Source organism: Strongylocentrotus purpuratus, unplaced genomic scaffold, assembly GCF_000002235.5.
Source record: "Strongylocentrotus purpuratus isolate Spur 01 unplaced genomic scaffold, Spur_5.0 spur5_scaffold_17, whole genome shotgun sequence".
Lineage (NCBI taxonomy): Eukaryota > Metazoa > Echinodermata > Echinoidea > Camarodonta > Strongylocentrotidae > Strongylocentrotus > Strongylocentrotus purpuratus.
This window is the reverse complement of record NW_022145602.1, coordinates 3,314,678-3,339,175: the sequence shown is the minus strand read 5'-3', so window position 1 is coordinate 3,339,175 and position 24,498 is coordinate 3,314,678. Positions and strand designations below refer to the sequence as shown.

Genomic DNA, 24,498 nt, shown 5'->3' with positions numbered 1-24,498 from the left:
GCACAAACCACTGACCTCTAGAGGTCATTGGATTTGTTTACTCGTCAATTAAAATGGCGCACACAACCGTAAACTGGTGTATTCCAGGTCTCTGTGTGGTACGAAAAAATAAGACGATACCGGCTTTCTCACTCCCAGGTGAGTTATTTATGAATAAATATATATGAATAGAGAGAGAGAGAGAGAGAGTGTGTAAGAGAGAGAGAAAGAGAGAGGGGGAGAGAGAGAGAGAGAGATTAAAACACAGGATAATAATGACGTGACTTTAGAAGGAACCACACAGAATTCCAGGTCTCTCTATGTACCAGCTTTCTCACTCCCAGGTGAGAGTTATTTATGAATAAATAAATAAATATATATTATATATATATATATATATATATGTGTGTGTGTGTAAAGAGAGAGAGAGAGAGAGAGAGAGAAACAGAGATATCAAGTACGAACTAAAGAGAGAGAGAGAGAGAGAGAGAGAGATAAAAACACAGATATCAAGTACGAAGTAAAGAGAGAGAGAGAGAGAGAGAGATAATAACCCAGATATAACACCTAAGTACGAAGTAAAAAAAAGAGAGAGAGAGAGAGAGAGAGAGAGAGCATGAAATTAATATTGATGAAGCGAAACTTGGATAATATTTAAGATTTCTATACAGTAATCTCATGAAATATAAATGAATGATGTAAACAGTCGTAACCTCTTTTACTAATTTTTTTTTATTAATTGCTATTAATGCTAAACAAAACAATGTACCATTTGTAATGATTATCATTTGATGAAAAGTCATGAAAGTTCAACTTCTGTGCCAAGTTGTAATAACTTACTTGGCCATGGATTTTTACTGCTCTAGCATGGAATAATATTTGATGCAATCAGAATCTTAACTTTTCATATTTTACATTTTATTCATTTCATATTACGTGCTCAAACACGATTCACTGTTGGACTTTTTTTTTTACAAAACCGCTTATCACCCATCCCCTCCCCCTTTTAGCTTCACCGTTCTGAATTGAAGTTTTATTTTTGTTTTGTAGCATTCTTTATTGCATTCAATCAGTACAAAATATCAAAAAACAGTCATCTTCATTGATTTACATAACATATCAAAATGTAAAGAAAATTGTACATCTCTCAAAAATACTAATTTAATACACAGTACATAACGTCTTCAAATTAATTATACTGAATGAATATTAAAGATCAAAGCCTTACGCACATACAGACAGACACACCACACACGCTCACATACTCAGACACACATACAAACTTACCTATCCCCTCCGCCTTCATTCCCAAAGCCCAACAAAACCCCCTCCCTTCCTGAGCACAGTCACATCTACATATTTGTTGGAAATCCTGTCTCTTCCTTTTCCTTATGACTAAATTATATAAATATGTTTGAGTCTGAGAAGGAATTATTTGACGTCACAAACTGATAACCTTATTGGCAATTTGTGTAGTGATTTTCATTATCCCAGAGTTTTACATACTTTCTCAAAATTTCTTATTAGTTATCTGATTTTGCTCAAATCTTTTTTGATTGGTGTGTCTGATTTTTCTGCTTCTTTTAAAAGTAAGATATTTTTAGAGTGGACTTGTACTTTAAAGTTGTCATACTCAAAGCGATATCATGATCTCCTCTATTTCAAATACAGCTGACACCTCTATCACTTTCACGGTCGCAATCCAAGGGGTAAATGGAAGCTCTGGACCTAACAGTGACGTCACAATCACCACGTATTCATCCAATCCCGTTGCAATGATCGTCGGTGGTCGTGAGAGGGATATCGGTATCGGAAGTGGGATGGTAGAGCTAGATGGGTCAGCATCACGTGACCCTGATCAACCTGGGACGGATCATTTAGAGTTCACATGGAGATGTGTACAGGTATCACCACATTCTAGCTTGAACCCTAAAGTTAATATTTGTTTCCAACCTAAAATGATCCAATGTCCCTGTTATTGCTCATTATGCCAGAGAGGCCAAATCGCGTCACACCATTGACGAAATCTGTAACTGATCTGCTGAAAATTTCGGAAGAATTTCGTATTGAGATGAAATACTTTGAATTCAGACAAATTTGTCACCAATACATAATCAAATTGATACCCAGAAGCCCTTCTCTAGAACTGCTATTGGTTACCATTTAAAAATATGAGGGAATTCAACGAGCAAGTAATATTTTCAGGCGACTTTTCTGCTGTGATAATTTTCAAAACTGATATAAAAATTACGATACAACTCATAATTTTTTTCTCTCACTATTACTAGAAGTTATTCTTCTCTTGTATCACAGATTCCTGAGAACATCCTCTGTGTATCGGAGGAGGATGGGTCTTTCTTCCCTGCTCCGGAGCAGCTAGAATCTGCTTCTGTGTCTTTCAACGCTTCTCATATGGCCCCTAACCAGACCTACGAATTCACTCTCAGGGTTGCAACGGCATACAAGGAGAGTCAGGAGACAAGTGTCGTCGTCTGGGCTACGTCAGGCAATGCTCCGCAGGTAATGCTACGGTCACAAATGTTCGTACGAACGATAATTTCGTACGAACTCCCTGTTTTTCCATTGTCTTCCCGAATTGCCATTGTCTCAAAATCGTTCGTACGGCGTTCGTAGCAGTTCGTAATGGCATTTGTGACCGAGGCTTTATATGATCACCTGACAATTATTTCGAATTCATTCAGATGTCGTGCCGTTGTCTGCCCGTGAGAAGGTCTTTAGTGCCATTGAGAATACATAACATGGCTCTTGCCAGTCTAACGAACTTCTTGCGGGCAGCCAACGAATGAGCAAGATTGGGAAATTTCCTTTACAAATTACAGCATTTTGGATAGGAATTTAGTTATTTAATATCACATGAACTATATATATGTTCAATATTGCTCCATTCGGGCTTCTCATTAGGAAATTTAAAAACAAAGTGAAACCAGTTTATTTTAAATTTTGCTTGTATGCCAATTCTTGTCATCACCGGTTTGCGAGGTCGCAATGACAAACTTGAGATAGTGTCACTAATCAATATGATTTGAGGAATACAGAGTGAGTCAGAAAAAATGTCCCACTTTTTAAAAATTGTATTGTATGAAGTATGAATATTTAATCGTGGGTTTCATGATAGGTCTTGATAGAGTTATCCTCACAGTACATTTAGGTACCATTTTTATTTGAATCTATGCATGCATGACTGAACATCAGACATTCGATTATTTATTTTTTCATTGCAATATATCCTTGCCTTATCGAAAAGTGAGTTGATGTATTTTTGTTTACATTGTAGAAAGTTAGTCGGAGTGGGGAAACTACACTCCTTGCCACTCCTTCAAAGATGCTTTGTGTTTCCCTCGTTAACATTAATCATCATTGACTTAATACCTGCAGTATCATTGAGAAGGGGCGTTGGCTCAGTGGTAGAGGTCACGGGTTCGAAACTAAGTCAATTCGTTCGTGTTCTTTGTTAAGGCATTAATCCACATTACCAACTCCCTCGGAGAAGACTTAAAGCGGGACTGCACTACTTGTAGCTACTTGCGCCCTCAATGCCTAAACGGTACTCGTTGGTCCCCCATGGTCCCCTTTTTCTTATGTCAATTGAAAACTGATTTGATGAGATGACCACCTGCCAGTGACCACGCAGGGAGATCTAATCCCTCCTGGCCAAACGAGTGCAAATAGGCTTCAAGGCATCAGTCCCCTGTTTGTTTACTTACGAACATATATTACATGTTTTCCTAGCAGTCAGGTAGAAAACAATTATCATCAAACTTCATTAAAGAGAAGGTTGAGTTCTGGGATGAGAGGTGAAAAATAATTTTTGAGCGTTATCATTGTATTATGCAAGTGTAGAAGAACATCAGATGAAAAGATGTTTCCTGAAAAGCATGGCCCCCTCAAATGCCTTAATATATATTCTAAATATGGCATGTGACATCATAAAAATCGAGACGGATTTTTACGCCACATGTTCGTGTAGTCCCACATACATCTTTCCGTGTACAGTGCTTGTAAGTTTTCCAAGACCGGGCCAAATTTCTCATCATTTTGATGATTCCAGAACCTTGCAGTACACACCAATACTCATATGCTAGATGAACAACTTTTCGGATCGATTCCACCACGTTTTTTCACAATGCAATCGTATGGCCAGAACTCAACTTTATCTTTAAGTAGCTTATCATTTCTCTTTTACCCTAGGTTCTCGTGTCCATACCCGATTCAGGTCCAGTCGTTTCGACAGAGCCTCTTGCTTTGACGGCTCATGTTCATCACGCTACCCCGGTTGCTATCACATGGAGTATTATTGGTGAAGTCGTCGGTATGTTTATCCATTGTTTGCCATTATAAAAAAGGGTTCAGGGATGTAGCCATTGAGTTGCGTCGAAATGGATCACGCATTCGTGCAATGCATCTTACCATATGCACGGGGGTCCATTTTGGTGCTAACAACCGTCAATTTCTCGACGTTATACTCATATTGTAGACCCATCATATAGAACAAATAATACATGTTTTTAGCTTGTGTATTAGTGATATGCACTACACTTGGTAGAGTCACAATGAGGCGGACAATGAACTCGACAATTCTCGTTCATTACCCTATTGTGACTATGAACCTGCTTGCAGTGAATATTCACTAATACACTAGCAAACATGTATCATTTGTATAGAAACATATAGACGAAATACATCTTTAAACACAATCGCATAGGCTTTCGAAAAATCAACTTAATGGCACTGTACCCTATGTAATTAAACTTTTTTAAATGCCGAAATTGCTCTTGAATTGATTCGTTAATTCTTTTGTTTTTATTTCATCTTTAATACGAGTATCAACCTTTCACACATGCATAAAGTCTCATTTCTATGTTATATTCTGCCAAATTACCTTTGAAAATAACATCCTAGCTGTTAATACCTTAATCACAATTAATTGAATAACCCGGATACAATTTTCGTCAATGTTTCTTGACCCGATAGCTATGGAGGATATGGACTTCACAGGCAGTGCGAGCAACACAGAGCTTGAAGGGTCGACATGGTCAATCGTACATATCGAAAAAGGTATCTAGCTTATCGTGTCTTTGGAATAATTTATTATTTAATTTAAGAATCCTTACTTCCTTAGAGACCTTTAAATCCAAGCTGAAATCTTATCTCTTTTTAACACTATCTGTACTTAGCACTATGACACTCATCCGAGCTTTCTCGTCCAAACTTGCTAATTCTTCCTATTTTTCTTGTGCGCCTCGGAATAGCATCGCCAGGATAGACGGCGCTATACACATGCCTGTTATTATTATTATCTTTTAGATGAGGTTTATATATGTAATCATATATGTAATCATATATTTTTATATATAATCATTGCAAATTTACAGACATCGCACTTTGTCCTAAATATACAACTTTCCTGCCACCTTCAAGCAGGCCCGTAGCCAGAGGTTGATGTTTTTTTTTTTTTTTTTTTTTTTTTTTTGGGGGGGGGGGCACATACATGTAATTGATCAACGTCCTGGGAGGGGTCTAAAAAGATCAACCGATCTTGGATTTTTTTTTTTTTTTTTTTTTTTGGGGGGGGGGCACGTGCCCTCGTGCCCCCCTACCCCCCCCCCCCCATGGCTACGTGTCTGTCAAGAGATTTCCCCAGTATTATGAAGGTGGTTCACCTTTTGCAGCAGTGTGTGCATTTTCTTCCCCAAATCTGTGACTTTGTAAACGCCAGATAATGATACTTTTAGCACCCTTAATATTCGATAACATTATCAGTATGAGCATCATTATTAGGTTCATATAGAATGACTGACATTGATTACAGCGTATACTGAAAGGGTTTGTGGGTTTAAAGAAGCCTTTTTTTTTCTTCTTCTCAAGAAAGCACAATTGATGATCAAAATGTACCAGACTGTGCAATTTAATTGCAAAAGGAAATACATCGATATTTAGCAGTAACAAATGGGAAGATGGCGTTTTTTGTAAAAACAGATCTTATCTCTCTCTCAAAGCGAATTGTTTTCAAACTGACATAGGAAAAACGATTATTAAGCAAATGCTATTGATGTATAGTCTCGTAAATGTGATGTTTTCGTTTTAAAATTCTTTTTCCTTAATGATTTCACTTATTAACAGGTGTTCTACGACCAAACGAAAAATATGTTGTCCTTGTGATGGCTACTGATGAACAGGGTCAGACCGGTTCAAGTCAGATGGAACTAGTTATGGCTAGTGGCGTTTCGTCGTGTCAACTAAATCTTGAAAGTGGAAATACTTATACCGAACTTGACGAGGTAATCATATCCTATATTTTTCTACGGAACGTTTCCGTTAAAAAGATAAACTGGTAGAACGATGAAAAAGATTGTGGTTGAAGGTATCTTAAATTAAGCCATTGCCTCCTGGAACCGGGTGGTCCCTCTATGAAGCTTATGGGAATGAGAGACTCCAGTCGTCTGTGGGTTAAGTTTGCATTTGGTGAACGATGCAGTAGAAGCCGCATACATTCTGCTTCGTACATAATTAGTTTGGTACCGGGTCTTGTTTGCCAAATCTGGTTCACTTATTAAGAATCTCAGTTGACAACTGTTAATACTACTTTCTGAGATGTAGGGAGGTACGAAATGTCTACCCTTCCTGGTATGGACTAGCTATTGAAAGGCCATTTCTCGGAGAAAAAAAAGAAGATAAAAAGAAGAAATGATCCAAGAGGGATGTTATTGCAAATTCCCCAAAAAATATAATTTTTTGAATTAAAAAATACGCAAAAAGTAAAACAATACATGAATATAACAACACATCTTTTCCATTTGTTTTTACTAGATTACCTTTACAATTGACCATTGCGTGACCGAGGAGGACGCCTATCCACTGACCTATCAGCTACTAAGTTCTTTTAGTGGCAGCAATAAAAGGTCAATGACCCCTGCTGGCGTACGACCCCTAATAAATATCGTCGGACCCCCAGCGAGGGAAGGCATGGGAAACAGATCATTCTTTGCCCACGTAAGAATATTTTTTATATTTAATTAATCTATCTTTATTGATTAATTTATCTTTATTAATGTTCTTTTTTTTTTAACTACACCCATTCTCTTGCTTTTATAAATAATTTACGTATCTGATTAAAAAAAGAAAAATCTCTGATAACCCATCCATAACCTCACATAAGTTGTCCACCCTTTCTTCCTCATCTGTACATCTCTCTCTCTCTCTTTCTCTCTCTCTCTCTCTCTATCTCTCTCTTTAGAACCCTTGCAACATTGGAGTGTGCTTTTCAAGAGTTCACGTATCTTTCAATGGTGTACATTGTTTAATAAATATGATGAATCATTCTGCGATGTGATGGATAGCTTTAGTTGTTTATAGTTTTTTGAAATTTTTAAGATCTAAAATTTAATGAATAGCATAGTACTTTTAAACAGCATATTGCATTATGTCATAATGGACTTTCTGTAACAATGTTTTCTATCGCCTATCACATGTTTCTATAATCTCTCGATGCGCTTCAAGAGGAGTTGTTCATATTGTTCCTCGAGCCTCAGCCTTGACAACTGTACCGCTCAGTGCATCTGGTGAATAAATCCACCCAGTCACACTTGCTACACCAGGAGGTGTTTCACAAAGATTCGAACTCGAAGTTAACTCTAAGTTGGACTTAAATACCATGGAGAGCCATTTGTAGCCTTATTTAGAAATATATTCAAAATAAAAAATTGAAGTAATTTAGACTTTTCATAAATTTCACATCAAGAACATGAAATCTCCCATGATAATAGAAGATATGAATGATTTGAATCAACGTTTTATGCCTTTTAAAATAACTTTTACAAAATATTTTCAAGGATGCTAACGGCTTTCCAAAAATGTTAAGTCCAACTTACAGATAAGTTCAACTTAGGATCTTTGTGAAACACCCCCCCCCCCCTGGGTCGAGAGTTCCCATTGTAGATAATTGTCTTTCCAAAGGACATTACTGCAGCGCCAGCCGCCAGGGCTCCAAACCTTGTCCCTGCTGTTCCACTGACAGGATACTTTAATATACAGTTATCCAGAAGACCACAAATTATACCTCTATCCCAAAGTCATCGTTTAACAATGTTAAAAATGAGATGCATTGCCCTACGTGTTATCAGTGTCTGTGATATGGTGTAATATTGAAGCCCTAAAACAAATCGCGCTTCAAAATAATCATGAAGTGCCTCAAAAAAGTAAAACAACAAAATATTTGAGTGACCGGTTTTACCATACTCATTTTTCCCAATTGACTGTTGTGATATAAAACCGTTAGGAAAACGAAAAATAAAATTCCGATTTCCAATCAAAAATATCTTGATAATCAGACAGGCGATCAGCTTGAAAATATACTTTCAAGCTTTCAATTATGCATTTTTATTTGTGTGTATTAAGTTGTCACTCTTTATGTAAATCAATTATATTATATACTATTATTGTTATTTGAATGTTTTATATTTGATTTATCAATAAATGCAGAAACATCTGCAAAAAAAAAATCCAGGATTTTGTTTCAGAATCCGAGACAAAGTTACCGGATCCCTTTAAAGTCCCCAGCCATATCCAAATCAGTGATATTGTCCTATGGTATCTGATTACAGGTGTGTAATGCACATGGTAGCTGTTCATACTTCAGTCTTGTGGCATCGATAGAAATGAGGTCATCTCTAGACTCAGAAGCTTTGGAAGTTGTCATCGTTTCTCAAGAAGCTCTGAAAGGTAAAGCCAACCAAGACCTGTTAGCCTTATTTGATTAACCTGTTGACCTATGCATTCAACTATATTGATGATTCTTTTAAGAATATTTGAAGACTGAATATCACGCATAATCACCTGTTACGTAGTATAACATCCATATCGATGAAGTCCATGCAACCCACTAATTATTATATTATTCGTTGCTACGTTGGTTAAGCCTTTAAAAAGGTTTAAGGCATTCGAGAACGATTTTCTTCCGTAAAAGTGCAGTCGTAACTAATATGTTAGATGATATGTTGGTTAATTTCCACATCCCTTTCACAAAGCCAATAAACAACAATAGACAACACAGGGGTATTTTTGTTTAGTTCATACTATTTGAATCATAATTGGACTTTTTACATATTTTGGATTTATTAACCTCCAAATATACATGATATACATTTACATTTGGGATTATCATACCTAGATTTAATGTTGGGAAAACAAAGTCGTGTTTGGAGTAATGAACTCCCCTCGTATAAGTATAACCATCGGAATTATGACATTTCGGAAACCTTCAGAAAAAGTTACCATCGGCTTCCTAAGAATTTTCTTTACGTATTGTTTAAGGTGACTACCTAAAGGCGTTCCTCGGTCTAATCGCACTAAGTAAAGTCGAAGAAAGACTAGCCGCAGTCAGACGACGACGAGCAACCGTGACTAGCGATCGTGCAACGGAGCAACTGAGGCTTCTCTATAGCGCTATAACTACATCAGTACTCGACAGGCCGACAGCGAGTACTCTGATAGATGCCTGTCCAGGGATCGCCATCGATGACTTATCACCAGAGGACATAGGTGATAAGCATGACAAGAATTATCTTAGTATATTTGGTAGATTTAAAAAAAAAGTGATACAGATATGGGAGAGAGAGAGAGAGAGAGGAGAGAAATGGGGATCGAGTGAGTGAGTGCGTGTGTGTGTGTAGCGTGTGTGTAAGCAAGAGAGAGAGAGAGGGGGGAGAGAAAGAGAGAGATATTACGGATATCCCTTTGAAATAGCTTTACTGGTATATATCACCGCACAATTGTTTTTTGTTGTTGTTAGAGACAACGTTACCCGCAGTTAATAGTAAATAAATGCTTGCCAAAGCTTTTTAACAAATCTTGAAATGAAATATATATGTAATATATATGTAATATGTACGGTCTGCCTGATACACTGATTTGTAGACTGCAGCGAATACAAAATTCTGCTGCTAGGCTCATTACTAGAACACATTCACGAGAATCAGTTTCCCTCATACTTCGTAATTTACATTGGCTTCCAGTTAAAGATAGATTAATATTTAAACTTCTTGTAATAGCATTCAAATGTCAGCATAAATTGGCTCCTCTCTACTTACAACAGCTTTTCAATGAGTATCATCCAATTAGGCAGCTTCGTTCTAGTTCAAGACAGTTGTTTGTCCCCCTTATGGTATCTACAATATCATATGGGCATAGAGCACTTCAATATGCAGTCCCTCAACTATGGAACAAACTTCCTATTAATATCAAAGAATGTTCTTCTCTTGATATATTCAAGCCTCTGTTAAAGTCTTACCTTTTTCAAACGTAATTTTGTACCATTCTTTATACAATACAATGTATTATACATGTACATGTAGTTTCAGTTTGGATATTCATCATGCTATTATGTTCTTATCATTTCATTTCTTCTGTACTCACTTCTTGATTTTTTTCTATTTCCACAGCGCTTAGAGACTTAATTGTAATTTGCTCTATATAAAAACTGAGTATTATTATATCAAACACAGGAAGTATGATGAAGACATAATATCTGAGTTGACACTCACTCATTCCGACTTGACTTAAACGGGACTGCACTAATTGTAGTCTATTGCGCCCTCCATTATGCCTAAGCGGTAACCGTTGATCCCCCATGATCCCCTTTTCTTATGTTAATTGAGAGCTGATTTGATGATATAACTACCTGTCAGTGACCATGCAGGGAGGACTAATCCCTCCTGGCCAAACTAGTGCAGACAGGATTTAAGCCCAATCGATCTTTCACTAATTTTTTTGAAATAATCATTTATGGTTTTCATCGTTTCTACCTCTCTCATTTACCATTTCCAGATAATTTCCTTGACAAGCTGCACGCTCTTGTTTCTGTGTTTGGGTGCGATCAAGAGATTCCTGCTAACAGCGCCTCGGTCGTTCTGTCGATCATCGAACAAATTCAGGCTATGACTGATGATGAAGACACTATGAAGATGTGCAGGTGAGGAGCTCTGAAAAATCATGGATTTGTCTCTTCGATATGAACTCATAGCCTGCCATGAGGCTGCATGCACGCTATCGTTATAGTGTTTTGTACATCCGACCAAACCATTGCTATGGTGCCATGTGCGTGCGTGCCCACTTTCGTAGTAGCAGTTATTGTTCATTCTCATTGTAGTATGCTGTGTGTTTTGCACGCGCTATTCATAGAACCCTCGCGTTAATCAGATTATCTCAATATAAACCTGGCACAATGGGATTAGCCCTGTGGCATGATAAGAGTTAATCATGATAATAAGCCCCTCTTTATCAGACAACTACTTTGAACTAATAATGATATTATTGAAGATATCACTCACAATCAGTCAATAGTAAACTGGGAACAAGTGACAACCAATCAAAAACTAGCAATCATAATCATTATGCTGAACCAATAGCAATAGCAATAGTGTGCGCCTGTAAAATGGCAACTGGCTGGAATGCTCCCCAGGGAGTGGAAAATGTGCACACATTGTGTGCGGGTAAGCCTGAATCCGATGACCGGGGTAATATTATATCTGTAAAGCGCTTAGGCACATCGTTGGATCGGTGTATTGAGCGCTATATAAAAAAAACGGATTATTATTATTATTATTATTATTAAAAAAGAACAACAGAAAAAAACACACCAACCGACAAACAAGTGAATGGACGCACAAAGAAATGCAAACAAACACATTTTTCTTTATTTTAATAATATTCATAAAAACATATTGACATTTTATATGCAAGCATTTGTTTGATATCTTCTGTGATCAAATGTCTACTGCATTTATATAATTTAAATTGTGCGGCAAATTTGAAGATCTTAACGTTAGTTTTATTTTAATATTTTCCATGCTTATGAAAGTATGAAAGATTGGCCATAAACAGCTGGCCCCTGCCTTATATAGAGCTCTTATTGGTTGGAATGTATCGCAGGTTCTCAAATCAATCCCACATTTACAAACTAACATCTCTTTTATACAGAGTTATTATGTCCCAGTCAATTTCAATCAATAACAAATGGTTATTACAAGACGGTGCACTGGTGTGCGATCACAAACGTGAGCCATGTGATTCCTGAAAGTCTTGATGCGCTAAACTACCAGACTAGAGGCTGTGTAAGGTATTAAACGGGTGACGTGTAGTGACTAGAGAGGAACTCTGCCCAACACTACAATCAAAATTCCAAGATGAAGTATGAAATGTATTGTTGTTTAACATTAATGTTGCCTTGATTCTTTCCAGAGAGTTGACAATGAGTTTGACCAAGGCTAACTCTGCTGGCCTTATCCTTGGGGACTCTCCTGTGGAGACGTCATCGGATGCATTGACGTCAACTCTCTTCTATGATATCCCACAAGGATCATTCAATACACTGTCTGGAGAGGGCGCTTTCCAGGTTGACCTTGGAAGTGACATTGCTGAAATGTAAGAAATTACTTTTACAAGTGCCATTTATACATCTTGCACTCCAATAACGATCGCAAAAACTTTCGAAAATCAACTTAAGGCAATTTCAATAGACTAGTCCATCACCATCGTGTGAATATTACATTGACATTATTACGTAATCTGAATATAGGGGATTGAAATTTCCCTTGATTTGATTTCTCGAAAGTATTTGCAATCTTGTTTCTGTCATGATGTTTGTTGCTGATGGCTTCAACATGTATTGTTGGTTCTGACTTTAAAACCTTAAAGTATCTAGTTAGCTGGTAGGGCGACCATTCATTCTTAATTAACTTACGATGGCAGCTCGACTAATAAATAGATGTGGCATTTTTGGTATTGCAGTGTAAAGAAACACCCCTGGTCACTAAAAGCCCCACTGTCACTATGAATATGACGGACAAAGAAAGCGGACAAAATATAGAGTTCCTCAGGTAGACAAAGGAACATCCCTTCACTGCTATTATGTAGAACAGGTGTCACATGCATATTCACCTGTTTTACTCACTTGTACATAATAGCAGTGAAGGGATGTTCCTTTGTGTACCTGAGGAACTGTATATTTTGTCCTCTTAGTTTGTCCGTCATATTCATATTGTGTACTACTTATAGCTAGCTTCTTGCGCCCTCTATATAGCAAACAATGTCTAATCGTTGCATGTTGGTCCCCCATGGTTCCCTTTTTCTTATGTTAATTGAGACCTGATTTGATGAGATAAACCACTTGTCAGTGACCTTGCAGGGACGTCTACCCCCCCCCCCCCGGCCAAACTAATGCAGACGGGCTTTAGATAATGATACATTGTGGTTTTTGTTTTCCATAGGTATGGCGGCTACTGGAAATGTGGTAGAGGACGGTGCATTGGGATAAATATTCAATTCGACCAGTACTCTGACAATACTGATCCATACTCAACCGAAGACGAAGATCGTGATAACCGGGCATCCGCCATATTGAATATCGCCCTCTACGACCCTTCCAGCTGTAAGTTAGGCATTTTGAGAATTACCAACAACAATTATAAAGATATATCCCGAAAAAGTGGTTGAGAATAACATTTCCACTTTAGTGGTTTCTTGTTCAATTCTCTATTCTGATTGTTTCAATGTCATTGATTTTGTTTTCTTTTTGAGTGGTAGGCCAATATATTGGAAATAAATCTTTGGTAAGGTTATGCATGCATTTTAAGGTAGTCATTTTCTACCAAGCAAGTCCGTTGTTTTAATATAAACATTAATTTTAGTACAAATGAAAATGAAAAAAATGAAGAAATTATAAGTTTATAACAAATTGTCTAAATTGTCGGAAATTCTTTCCCGAATGGTTATATCACACATATATTTTTTAAAAAATGACAGGATACCCATATATGGGTGGCAATATCAATGATCAGAAGAAGATACATACACAAAAAAGCTATAAAAAAGTCAATGTTACCGAGTTGATGAATTACAAAATATAATTTCGTGAGATTTCATTAATATAATTTAACAGCAGAAGTCATACTTAAGGTTCCAGTCATGAGCACTTTACTTCATATCCTCTACCAGAATACTACTTATTCGTCTTTATTGTAACGATTTTAAATAGCTGGCCCTGTTTCCAGCCGATCAGCACATGATCCGTATAAAACCCATGAATATTAAAAGTATATCTATATTTTGCTTTTGTAAATCTTAACTTATTTTTTGTGAAATTGAAGTAAATTTCCAATGTATCACTGTATTTTAATGATCTTTTTAATCTGTTAAAATCACGTAACTATTCACTTTTATAATCTATTGCAACTATTTTAAAAGCCGGTCTGGTTACAAACAAACACGACCCGTTAAAAACCAATGAAAATCGGAGAGGAAATATTATTGCATGTACATATTTGTATACATCTTTATATTTTATATTTTTACTATGAACTTGAACGAATTTTGAATTTATATCATGTAATGTTTGAGTTCACGTGTATTTATTGCATTGTAATGTTTTTATCAATTTGTAAAAAGTCACACAATTCAGCCTTCGGGCTTCGAGATGATTTTCAATAAAAAAACATTTATAATTACAATTCCTTGTTGCATCTTCTTTCAGGTGAAGAACTGATGGTGTCATCTCTGAGCGACCCAATCCGTATAAACATGACAGTGAGCGCAATGAAGAGGAATCATAAATTCAAATGCCATATCTGGGATGAAGAGGATAAGGAATGGACTAGCGATGGAATAGAGACAAAGGAGATAGATAACCAGATGGTAGAGTGTAAGGTTCAACGCACTGGTACGTGTGTCATCCTAGCTACGGAGAGGGGAGGTAAGTAGTTAAAGATAAACTTGAGTTCTGGTTTAAAAAAAAAAAGAATTCTCACAGAATCAAACGAAACTTATGTTCAAGATTACAAATAAATGTCATGTGCCTAACTATTTTGGAAGAAAATGTATACTGGCTGAGTAATGAGCCTAGAAAGATAAGAAAATCAAGGTAGGTAGCCCCGACACCATTTGTGTAGTCCCATATATATCTTCCTGTGTACAGTGCTTGTTACTTTACCAAGACTGCGCCAAATTTATGATGATTTTGATGACTCCAGAACCTTGCAGTGCACACCAATACGTCCATGCTACGTGATCAACTGTTTCTGATCCATTCCATACCTTTTCTTTCACAATGCAATCGCATTACCAGAACTCACCTTTATCTTTAATTTTGTTTAATTCAATTCAATACAAATTAGCATTTACTTTTGTTTTTCATATCCACCAAATACTTAAATCATAAATGTGTACCTTCGGCAACATTTCCAGAAAAATAACGCTAACAAAGACAATTGAAAATAAAATCTTAATTTGAAAACTGATAAAGACTCATTTGCGAGACGTTTTTAGAGCAAGCACTATACGAGCTCTGCTTCTAGTTAGTTCCTCTTTTCTCGTGCTTTTTTCTACTATATTTGTCGCTTCATCGCATATTTTTGTAATATAATTATTCATTGTATTATGTTTTCATGAGAAATAAAATCATTTGAATCGTTTGAATCATCATTATCATCATTATCATCGTCACCTGCATAATATGACATAGACAATTGTAGAGCGTATGAAGCGTTCGAACACAAGAAGGAAGGCTCAATCCTGAAAAAGGACAGGCTCGTGTCATTAATGAACAGTAAACTTTAAAATATAACGAAAGAGAAAGAAAGGGAAAGGGAATTTAGAGTTGAAAGCGTTCGTATTGATATCTATTTTGTATCACGTTAATGACAATGTGAATAAATGACCTATCACTATTTTGACTTGACTTTTTACGTTTGACGGGTTCGTTTTTCTGGATTTTGAACCATTGATTTGGAAGCCAATCAACAGATCACCCAATATATTGGTACTCTGTTTGTAGTAATTATTTTATCCGTTTCTCATCTGACAAGATCATGACCGTGTGTTTATGCAAAACATTTATCTACATTTGCCGCTCGATCTCCGCCCAGGTTAGTTTAAGTGGGTACCGGAATGAAGGAATCCGTCGAATGACGTGAGCCTTTGTAGCGAAGCAGAGACGTTGTGATATTGGAACGCCTCAAACTCCTTTCTTAGTGGATGTGCGCTTTAGAATTATCCAATATTATTACTATTACTATCATTATTATTAATCAAAGTTTGGAAAGAAGTGGACTATTATTATTTTTTCCTGATTCCAGGGGCAAACAAAACCGTGGTCATCATCGTGAGTATCATCGGAACCCTGCTCATTCTAACCCTCATCATCGTCATCGTCATCTTCATACTGAAGAAGAAACAGAAAGATAAGGGAGATGGGAATGTCGCCACCAACGACAGAAGCACGGCAGTGGCAACGGCTATGACGTCAGATGGGAAAGAGATGGACGGTTCCAAAGAGGCATCTACAGAGGTAAGTGAAATACCCGGATGTAACTTTTCCTAATGTATGATCACAAAATGTATAGGTAGCCCTGAAAGCAGTGACGATTTTTGGGGTCGGCTTTGAATTATGCAAGTTATTGACTTTTAGGACCCATTCATTAATTTATTTGTTTCTTTATTCATCTATTCTGTGATTCAATTTTTTAGGCAGGGTAACCTGTTTAACTATTAAACATTTACATGAAGTAATTGATATAAATGTAATTTCTTTATAACAAAAATATCCAGGCTCACAAGTGGTCCAGTAAACAAGTGTATTTGATATCTTTAGCGCAGTACTATTAATAATAATTATAGCTAGTTCTTATATAGCGCCTTTTCAGGACCGAAGGCCCTCTCAAATTGCTTTACAGATATATATATATATATATATATATCATGGACATGTAAGCAGCCATTTGACAAAGAGGGCTGGAATAAAGAATCTGATATTGGTCGTAGAAATGACCTGTATTTATTCATGCCAAAATTATATCTTCAAAGTAGTCTATTTACATCCCTAAGGCTAACGAATACAGTTTGCTGTATGTTTTATTTTGTTACATTTGATATGTCTGTATATGTCTCTTTCATTACAGTATGCTTATGACTTCAACATGCAGAACATGGCCCAAAAGGTGAACTGCTAGAGGGCGCACTTCATCAGATCCCGATATTAAATCTACATGTAAATCAATACCAGATAGTCTCATCTCCCCGGTTTGATCAAAATTGATTTGAATATTTACAGGGATTCAACTTCTGCGCGGGTCTACGTCACAACTGTTACAACTGAAATCATATCTGGTATTAAATCAATATGACAATTTATCCTTTTGATACCATTGGAGACCAGATGCTTGTTTTATTGTAAAATAAATCTGCATGAAGTGTGGGTTTTATTTATTTCGTATCTTTATCGTATGAAAATGCCATTTAGCTTTAATTTAGACACAATTATGTAGGAAATTGTAAATAATACATGATTACTTCTTATTATTACGCGGATGATTTGTAAATGGATTTTATATTCAGTGCATTTATACATATTGCCTGGGGTAAGGGGTCTGTACATAATAGTTGTTTCCATAATGCCTTAATTTAAAAAATTGAATCATGAATAGAAAAATAAAACAGTGCAATTATAATCTTATACTTATAAAGTTTGATCAATTACTTGAGATTCTTCCAGGAAATAGAAGTGTTTAATCCAGTATCTCACGTAAAAGTTCTCCACCATGTACTTTACTACCACTCATTAAAAACAATACGATGCAAAAGTGTACTGTTATGTCGGTCTGTACAACCAAAGTCCACAGTTACCATGGTTACTATTGTTCACATCTCTTTTTCCTCTCCGAGAAAAGTCTTCCCAAATCTTTAATTACCTCGCAGTTTTCTATTAAGATGCTGAAATCTTGCCAATATATTGCATGAAGGAAGTGTGAAGAGAGGATGTGGGTCAATACCATTAACATTTTAGGACATGCTGGGCTACAAAAGAAGAATTGAAATAAAACGAAAATATATATATATATTCATATTTTTAAAGGAATATATAGGCCTCAGATTGAACAAGCTGCGTCTTTCTCACCAAATGGAGTGATGTTTGTATTTTCAATCTTCCTTCCTTTTCTTACGATTTAAATAATGTATCATTAATCTTTTCTGTATATGATCTGGATCACCAACTCTCATTAAAAATGTTAAATTTAAATGAAATTCGCATCGTAGAGGTGGTGTAGTCGAGTGGTCTCAACAATTGATAGGAGATACGAAGGTATTTGGTTTGATACCCGACACGGCACTTGGGTCCTTTTACAAGGCATTTTTTTTTTACCTAAATGCTCCTCTTCACCCACGTTTTAAATCCGTAGGATAGGAAAGTCATTGACGTTTGTTTAGCATTGTGAGAGTCCGTTAAAAGACTCCTCAATGAGTGGAGAATGTGCATACATTGTATGCGGGCAAGCCTGAATCCCATGATCGGGTTAAAATATATCTGAAAAACTCTTAGAGAAATCTTAAATGCATTAGTAGGTATATTTTACTATAATTATATATACATCCAGAATATGTATTTTTTTCTTTCATCCTAAAATAGATAAGTGCTCAATTAAAAGGTTATAGTGGTTATATTTTTAGAACTTCATGCATAACACATAAAAATTTGGCTTTCGAAATTTTTTAATTTCTTTTCGTGAAGAAAAAAGTATATATATTTCAATGTATAAAGCTGAGGAAATTGAAAATTCATCGTATCGCTTATTGTTTTGACAAGTAAGAAATAGTGTGGCATAGAATAAGAAGTTGATGCAGCATTTTCTCAATCCTGCATCTGTTTGTTAACGGTATAATATTTTGATTATAGTTTTATCACCATGTGCATCTCATAGACAGATATCGTTACCAATATAAATTATGTGTAATATAGGCTTGCGGGTGCACCGTGTGTGAGAGAGGGAGGATTGAGGAGTCCTGAAAAGGACTCTCGGTAATCTTTCTTGAGGGTGTGTAGTCCTGAAAAGGACTGTTGATGTAGTCTTGAAAAAGACTGTTGGTTATCTTTCTTAGCTTATAGTTCTAAGGAGAACTATGGCGCTGGGAGAGAATGGGTGGCGGGAGTGGCTCGACGTTTACATGTAGTATAATTGGGAAATATTTTATAGTGATGCTCCACATAATTTAATTACGTTAAAGGGAAATCATTCCTTTAATAATAGCAAATTAATGTAATAGAAAGCGGAACAATCAGGTAAACATATTGGTGAAAGTTCAAACGAAATCGGACATAAGCTAAGAAGGTTATTAATGAACAACAAAAAGTGTATTTACTATATAGTCCATAGGTATGTCCATTTGAGTAGTGCCCGAAGGAACTGACGACAATCGAGAAAGTGGTCCATGGCTAAGTCAAAATCCACGGTCGTAATTGATTTAATGGACAGTGTATTCCTTCTTTGTGAATCCCAGATTATTTGAAATCCAGAAAGATATTTATACTTGAAATCCCCTAATTCGTTAATATGATTTAATGGCATATTAAAATAACTTATAGTCGATCGGGTGATAAACGACTGCTGTACATGTATGTTCGTATACTAAAACGATATCGCTCATTATTCACAATGGTATCAAACCTTTTACTAATATAAGCATTTTAATTTCATAAATATTTTTTAATATTCTATTTTACTTGGTATAAGTGTATACAGATCTTTGATATTTTTCTTGCCTACAGTAAATTTAACTTTTATAATAAGTGGGTGATGGTTCTTTAAAATTAAACTCTTCTTTAATATGATTGTCATGAATGTTGCTTGATCTGTTCTTTACAAATTGTCTATATATAAATCAGACGTCGCTGTTAAACGGACAAATGTTTCACATGATAGAGGTGTCGTGGTCTCTTAGATATCACCGGGTTGTGGATCACAATGTTCGCGGTTCGAGTCCCACCTCGGCACTAAATTTGCCATTCTTCACCCAGGTGTTAAATAGGTTCCCGGTAGGATGCCAACGTTGATGTGATTGGATGCGCGTGTGTTGGCTTGTATACTGGTACCTGCCCAGACTATGGTGGTGTTGGTTATTTTACCTGACTGCTAAGAAAGCATCAATGCTTGTTAGTAAGTAACCAGAGGACCGACAGCTTTACGTCCTCTCCGACGGAATACTACTCAGGGAGCTGAGCGTGTTTACTATTATAATATGAGTCAGCTAGGAGTAGGACCCAACCCAAACTTTGCATCCTTAGGACCCAATTTTCATTCCTTTTAACATTTCCTGTCTGACTTGAGATGGTTCTTTCCCACAAAGAAATATTGTAACTGACTTCTATAGCAATAAAGAAAGACGTTAGACAAGTTTTGTTCACTGACACCATAACATTAGAATGTTACTGACTAATCGCCAATAACTCAAAACACAACAACAACAACAATGACGTGTAAACATTTCATTTCATTTCATTTCATTTCATTTATTTCATTCTCCATAAAAACATCAAAACATACAAACATGGTATACAGATAAAAGATCGATTACAAAAAAAATACAAAGGGAAGGAGCAAACAAAATTTTATGGGAATGTGGGGTTAACAAAAAGGGCAATTAGCCTTATGTACGTCAACCCCTTAAAAAGAATACACTGTATTGTTGAGAAAAGAAAAAAGGAAAAGGAAAGCCGAGAGAATCTAAACACCAATACAAAAGAAGAAAACAAAAAAGAGAAGAAGGGAAGGGGAGTGGAAATACATTAAAAAGTGCATTAACTGAAACGTAACGTCATTTATTTTGAGATTGAATACAATAATAAAAGATGGGATTTATACATTCGTTTAAAAATATTCAGTGAAGTAGAGTTTTTTATATTAATTGGGATATTTTTCCACAAAACTGGCCCTTTGAAATAAACTGTATTTTTTGAGACATTTGTACGGATTTTAGGAAAATGAAAATTACCAGCATTACGGGTTTCATAAGAATGTATTTCATAATTGAAAGTAAATTTACATGACATGGACCTTGGTAATAATCCCTTAGAACACATAAACATAAATATAGCAATATTAAAATGATTTATATCATAAACATTTAGAAGCTTTAATTGTTGAAAAAGTGGCAAAGTGTGGGCATTGAACGGGGCATCGTAAAGTAATCGAACAGCCTTCTTTTGTAATTTAAATAATTTCGTCATAAAATAATCAGAACCATTTGACCATGTAATATTACAATAATTAATGTGTGGAATTATCAAAGCATAATATAACATAATCAAAATATATCGTGGGAAGTGTCTTAATCGATAAATAATACCAACTCCCTTAGCAACTCTATTACATATGACACCAATGTGCTCATGCCATGTCAATCTATCATCGATGTAAACACCGAGAAATTTAGTGAAAGAAACACGATTTATAGCTTGTCCATTAAAATTAAAACAAAGAAATAGTACACAAAGAAAATGCGCATGTAGCCATGGTCACCTGAGCGAAACAATGAAAACCTTGCAGGGAGAGAGAAATAGAGATCGAGGCATGTATTTAACTGTATATATAAAGATATACAGAGAGAGAGAGAGAGAGAGAGATGGCGATATAATGATGATGATGATTCACAGCATTTGTATGGCACCATATATCTCTTTCAAAAACATTCAAAGGCGCGAGCTCCTCCATTAAAGTTATATATATATATATATAGAGAGAGAGAGAGAGAGCCGAAAGAGACAGAGAGAGAGAGAGAGAGATGCAGAGTGAGTGAGTGAGTGAGAGGAAAGAAAGGCAACATTTGTGGGGTATGGGCGCTATTAATAAAGACCGCGGTATTCATAACCTGAAACTTCCGATACCTGAAGGACCGCTATTCATAATAGGAGAAGAGGGTCACTATCCACAATAAATAAGGACTGTTATTCATAAGGACAGCTATTCATATTATGGGATGAGGGTCGCTGTTCATAATTTACATTGAGGGTCATTATTCATAAGAATCGCTATTCATAAACAAGAAGAAGGGGCCGTGAGAAATCTGTTTTTATTTTTATTTTGGGGTGGGATATCTAGCCCTCGTAGCAACAAGGGGTCATGATATAAGACGGGAGTTGCTGCTACCTTGTTTGGCGTTCAACAATAAGGGATAGAGCAACGTCGATCTGGAGCTGCTCAGTGGCTGCCGGGCTCACGATCAATTGGGCAAAAAAGAATTTCCATTTTCGGTTTAACTTAATAAAATTTGGAGTGGACTTTAAAAACAGATGATTATTATTATTATTAGATTCTATTATTCTATATAAATACAGAACAAACACTGGAAAAATATATGCCTGCAGGGTCAGAAAAAGTTAAACATTAATTCATTCGAGACATGATAAATTCAAAACAAACACAGAAAATACATGTAATAGTTATTTAAGTCCATGTATACATGTGTAAAGGTTTCACACACGAAATATAAAAAATTACTTTAAATAGCCATACCAAAATAAAAAAGAATACAATAAAGAGAACAAAACAAACGAAGAGTAAGGCTGACGTGAGTTGTCATGAAACAAGATAGAGAATTATAGAACAAACGAATCATGATTTACATAACACCTGTCAATTCATCGTACACATTATGAACAGGAATATATATATTTTTTTAAGTTAAAAAAAACACCATATTATAAATCTTGATGGAATTTATATCATTGTAAAATAAGCATTATATATTGTCATCCCATGCTCACTGTCTCCCACGAGTTTGGAATAGGGTCTGGTTTTCAAGGTCATCTCGTATGAGAGGTTGGTCATCATAAACCATTGTGTTATTGTCATGTCGACGTTGTATATATATTTTTCTTTCCTTTTCCTTCTTATTTGAATAGAAAAAAGAAAGAACGAACATAAAATTGTAAAAGTATTACAAATAAAATAATTTATTCTTATCCCTGTATTATATTCTAGAAGAGACATGCAGCAGTAGGCTAATTTTTGTCATTCCTGGTTATTGTCATCTCTACTCTAACACTCAATTTATATCTATTTATGTTACACTATAATTCTGAAATTAGTTATTTAATGTTATTCCACACAAAAAGGGAATTTAGATCAAAGAAATTTGAATTTGATTTTGAATTACGAAATATCCCCAACCCCTTCCAACCCCCACGCTTATATGATGACGACTTGGATATTTATATTTATTTACGGGGGGGGGGGGGCTGAAAAAGTTTCCTTGTAAAATATATTGGCTTGTCTCCAAAGTAAATTTTCATAAATGTGTGACTCTAAGTTGTGGGGGAGGCGGCAAGATTTCCCACAAGGGGGACAAATTATTTTCCTACAATTCATCTTCTTTGAAACTGCGTTTAATTTCAAATAGGCCTACTTCACAAGAATTAAAGAGTGATAGCCAATTACACCTTTCCTTGATCAATTAATGTTATTCCAAAAATATATCCTCCCAACTTAGATTAGGTATGGATATAAAGTCAAATATGTTATTACAGTCGTTCCACATCAAACGAACTTTTTCACATGGAGAGATCGAGGGGGCTGAGGTAAATAGTTCGACAAGTTAGTTGCATAGAGAGAGGGGGGGGGGGGGGGGGAGAGAGAGAAGTATTATTAAACAAACATTTTTCCGTGGGTTGTCTGTGTATAAGTAACGTTCCTATCACACTTCCAAATCGACTCAAATCGATTGTCCCCCCCCCCCACCTCCTGCAACACACTTTCAGGCTCTGGAGGGCCCAAGAGTGCAGACAAATAAAAAATGCAAGCATCTTCTCACTCGTTAGCTACGCTCCCTCGCGTTATATCCTTCAAAATGTACAAGTAAATACCGAGAAAGTTGAGTTGTGACAAAAGTATATTGCTTTTTTTTATACTATAGTTTTGCTAAGGAATATAATTTTTTAATACAACAAAACTTCAAAAACCTGTGAGGGGTAGGTAGTCACTTCCGTCACCTTCACCCCTTTCATTCTTTATGCTCCCTCGCACTTGCGTACTGATGGGGCTCCCCCCAAATGAAATTCAAACGTGGTTTTTTTCAAATTCGATACCAGTGATTTACAAATGTTGCTGAAATAGCATGATTTTCCCCTGAGCTTCCGGAGTCTCTGCCCCCTGGACCCCACCAAGGGCCCCAAGGCGGCCCCTTGATGCTCATCTGACCTTAATAAATGCCTAAAACTCCTGAGCTTCATGAGGCTCCGCCCCTTGACACCTGTTCCACTCCGCTCCACTTTGCTTAGTCCAGAATCTGCGCGGTCCTTTATAATTTCCCTACACACTTGATTCAAGCCGTCGAAGATGGCTTAATCAACGAACTCATAATTATGCTCACCGGTTAATGATCACGCCATCATCGGCTGGTAGGAAGAGGTATAGCGTTGGTGTGGTGGAGATCAAATAGGCCAGATTTTGGAGTAAGTACTTTGCTTTGCTTTGCTCTACCTGATCGTAAATACTTTAAACCCCCCCCCCCCCCCACTTTGAAAAACGTTCCCAGGGCCTGCGTAACATGTAAGAGTGGTGGTGATGCGGAGTTTTTTTCTGCCTCCCCCCAAACGTTTTTGCTCATACGCCACTGTTCCCTCGTCCCTCGCATTTCGCCCCCCCCCCCCCCTATCATGAAAAGAAATCCGCCCCTGGTATG

At 36.3% G+C, this 24,498-nt stretch overlaps 1 protein-coding gene across 1 annotated transcript; it reads left to right on the top strand.

Annotated features, from left to right (window-relative positions):
* The first annotated feature begins 1,754 nt into the window (after nt 1-1,754).
* On the top strand, nt 1,755-18,174 carry LOC115925000. Its single transcript, XM_030988108.1, has 14 exons — nt 1,755-1,883; nt 2,293-2,499; nt 4,189-4,309; nt 4,972-5,055; nt 6,121-6,278; nt 6,808-6,990; nt 8,601-8,718; nt 9,310-9,537; nt 10,822-10,966; nt 12,235-12,417; nt 13,263-13,423; nt 14,525-14,743; nt 16,125-16,336; nt 16,947-18,174. Exons 1-14 carry the CDS (start codon nt 1,755-1,757, stop codon nt 16,995-16,997), a joined length of 2,199 nt encoding a protein of 732 aa, XP_030843968.1. The 3' UTR covers nt 16,998-18,174.
* Nucleotides 18,175-24,498: the final 6,324 nt, after the last annotated feature.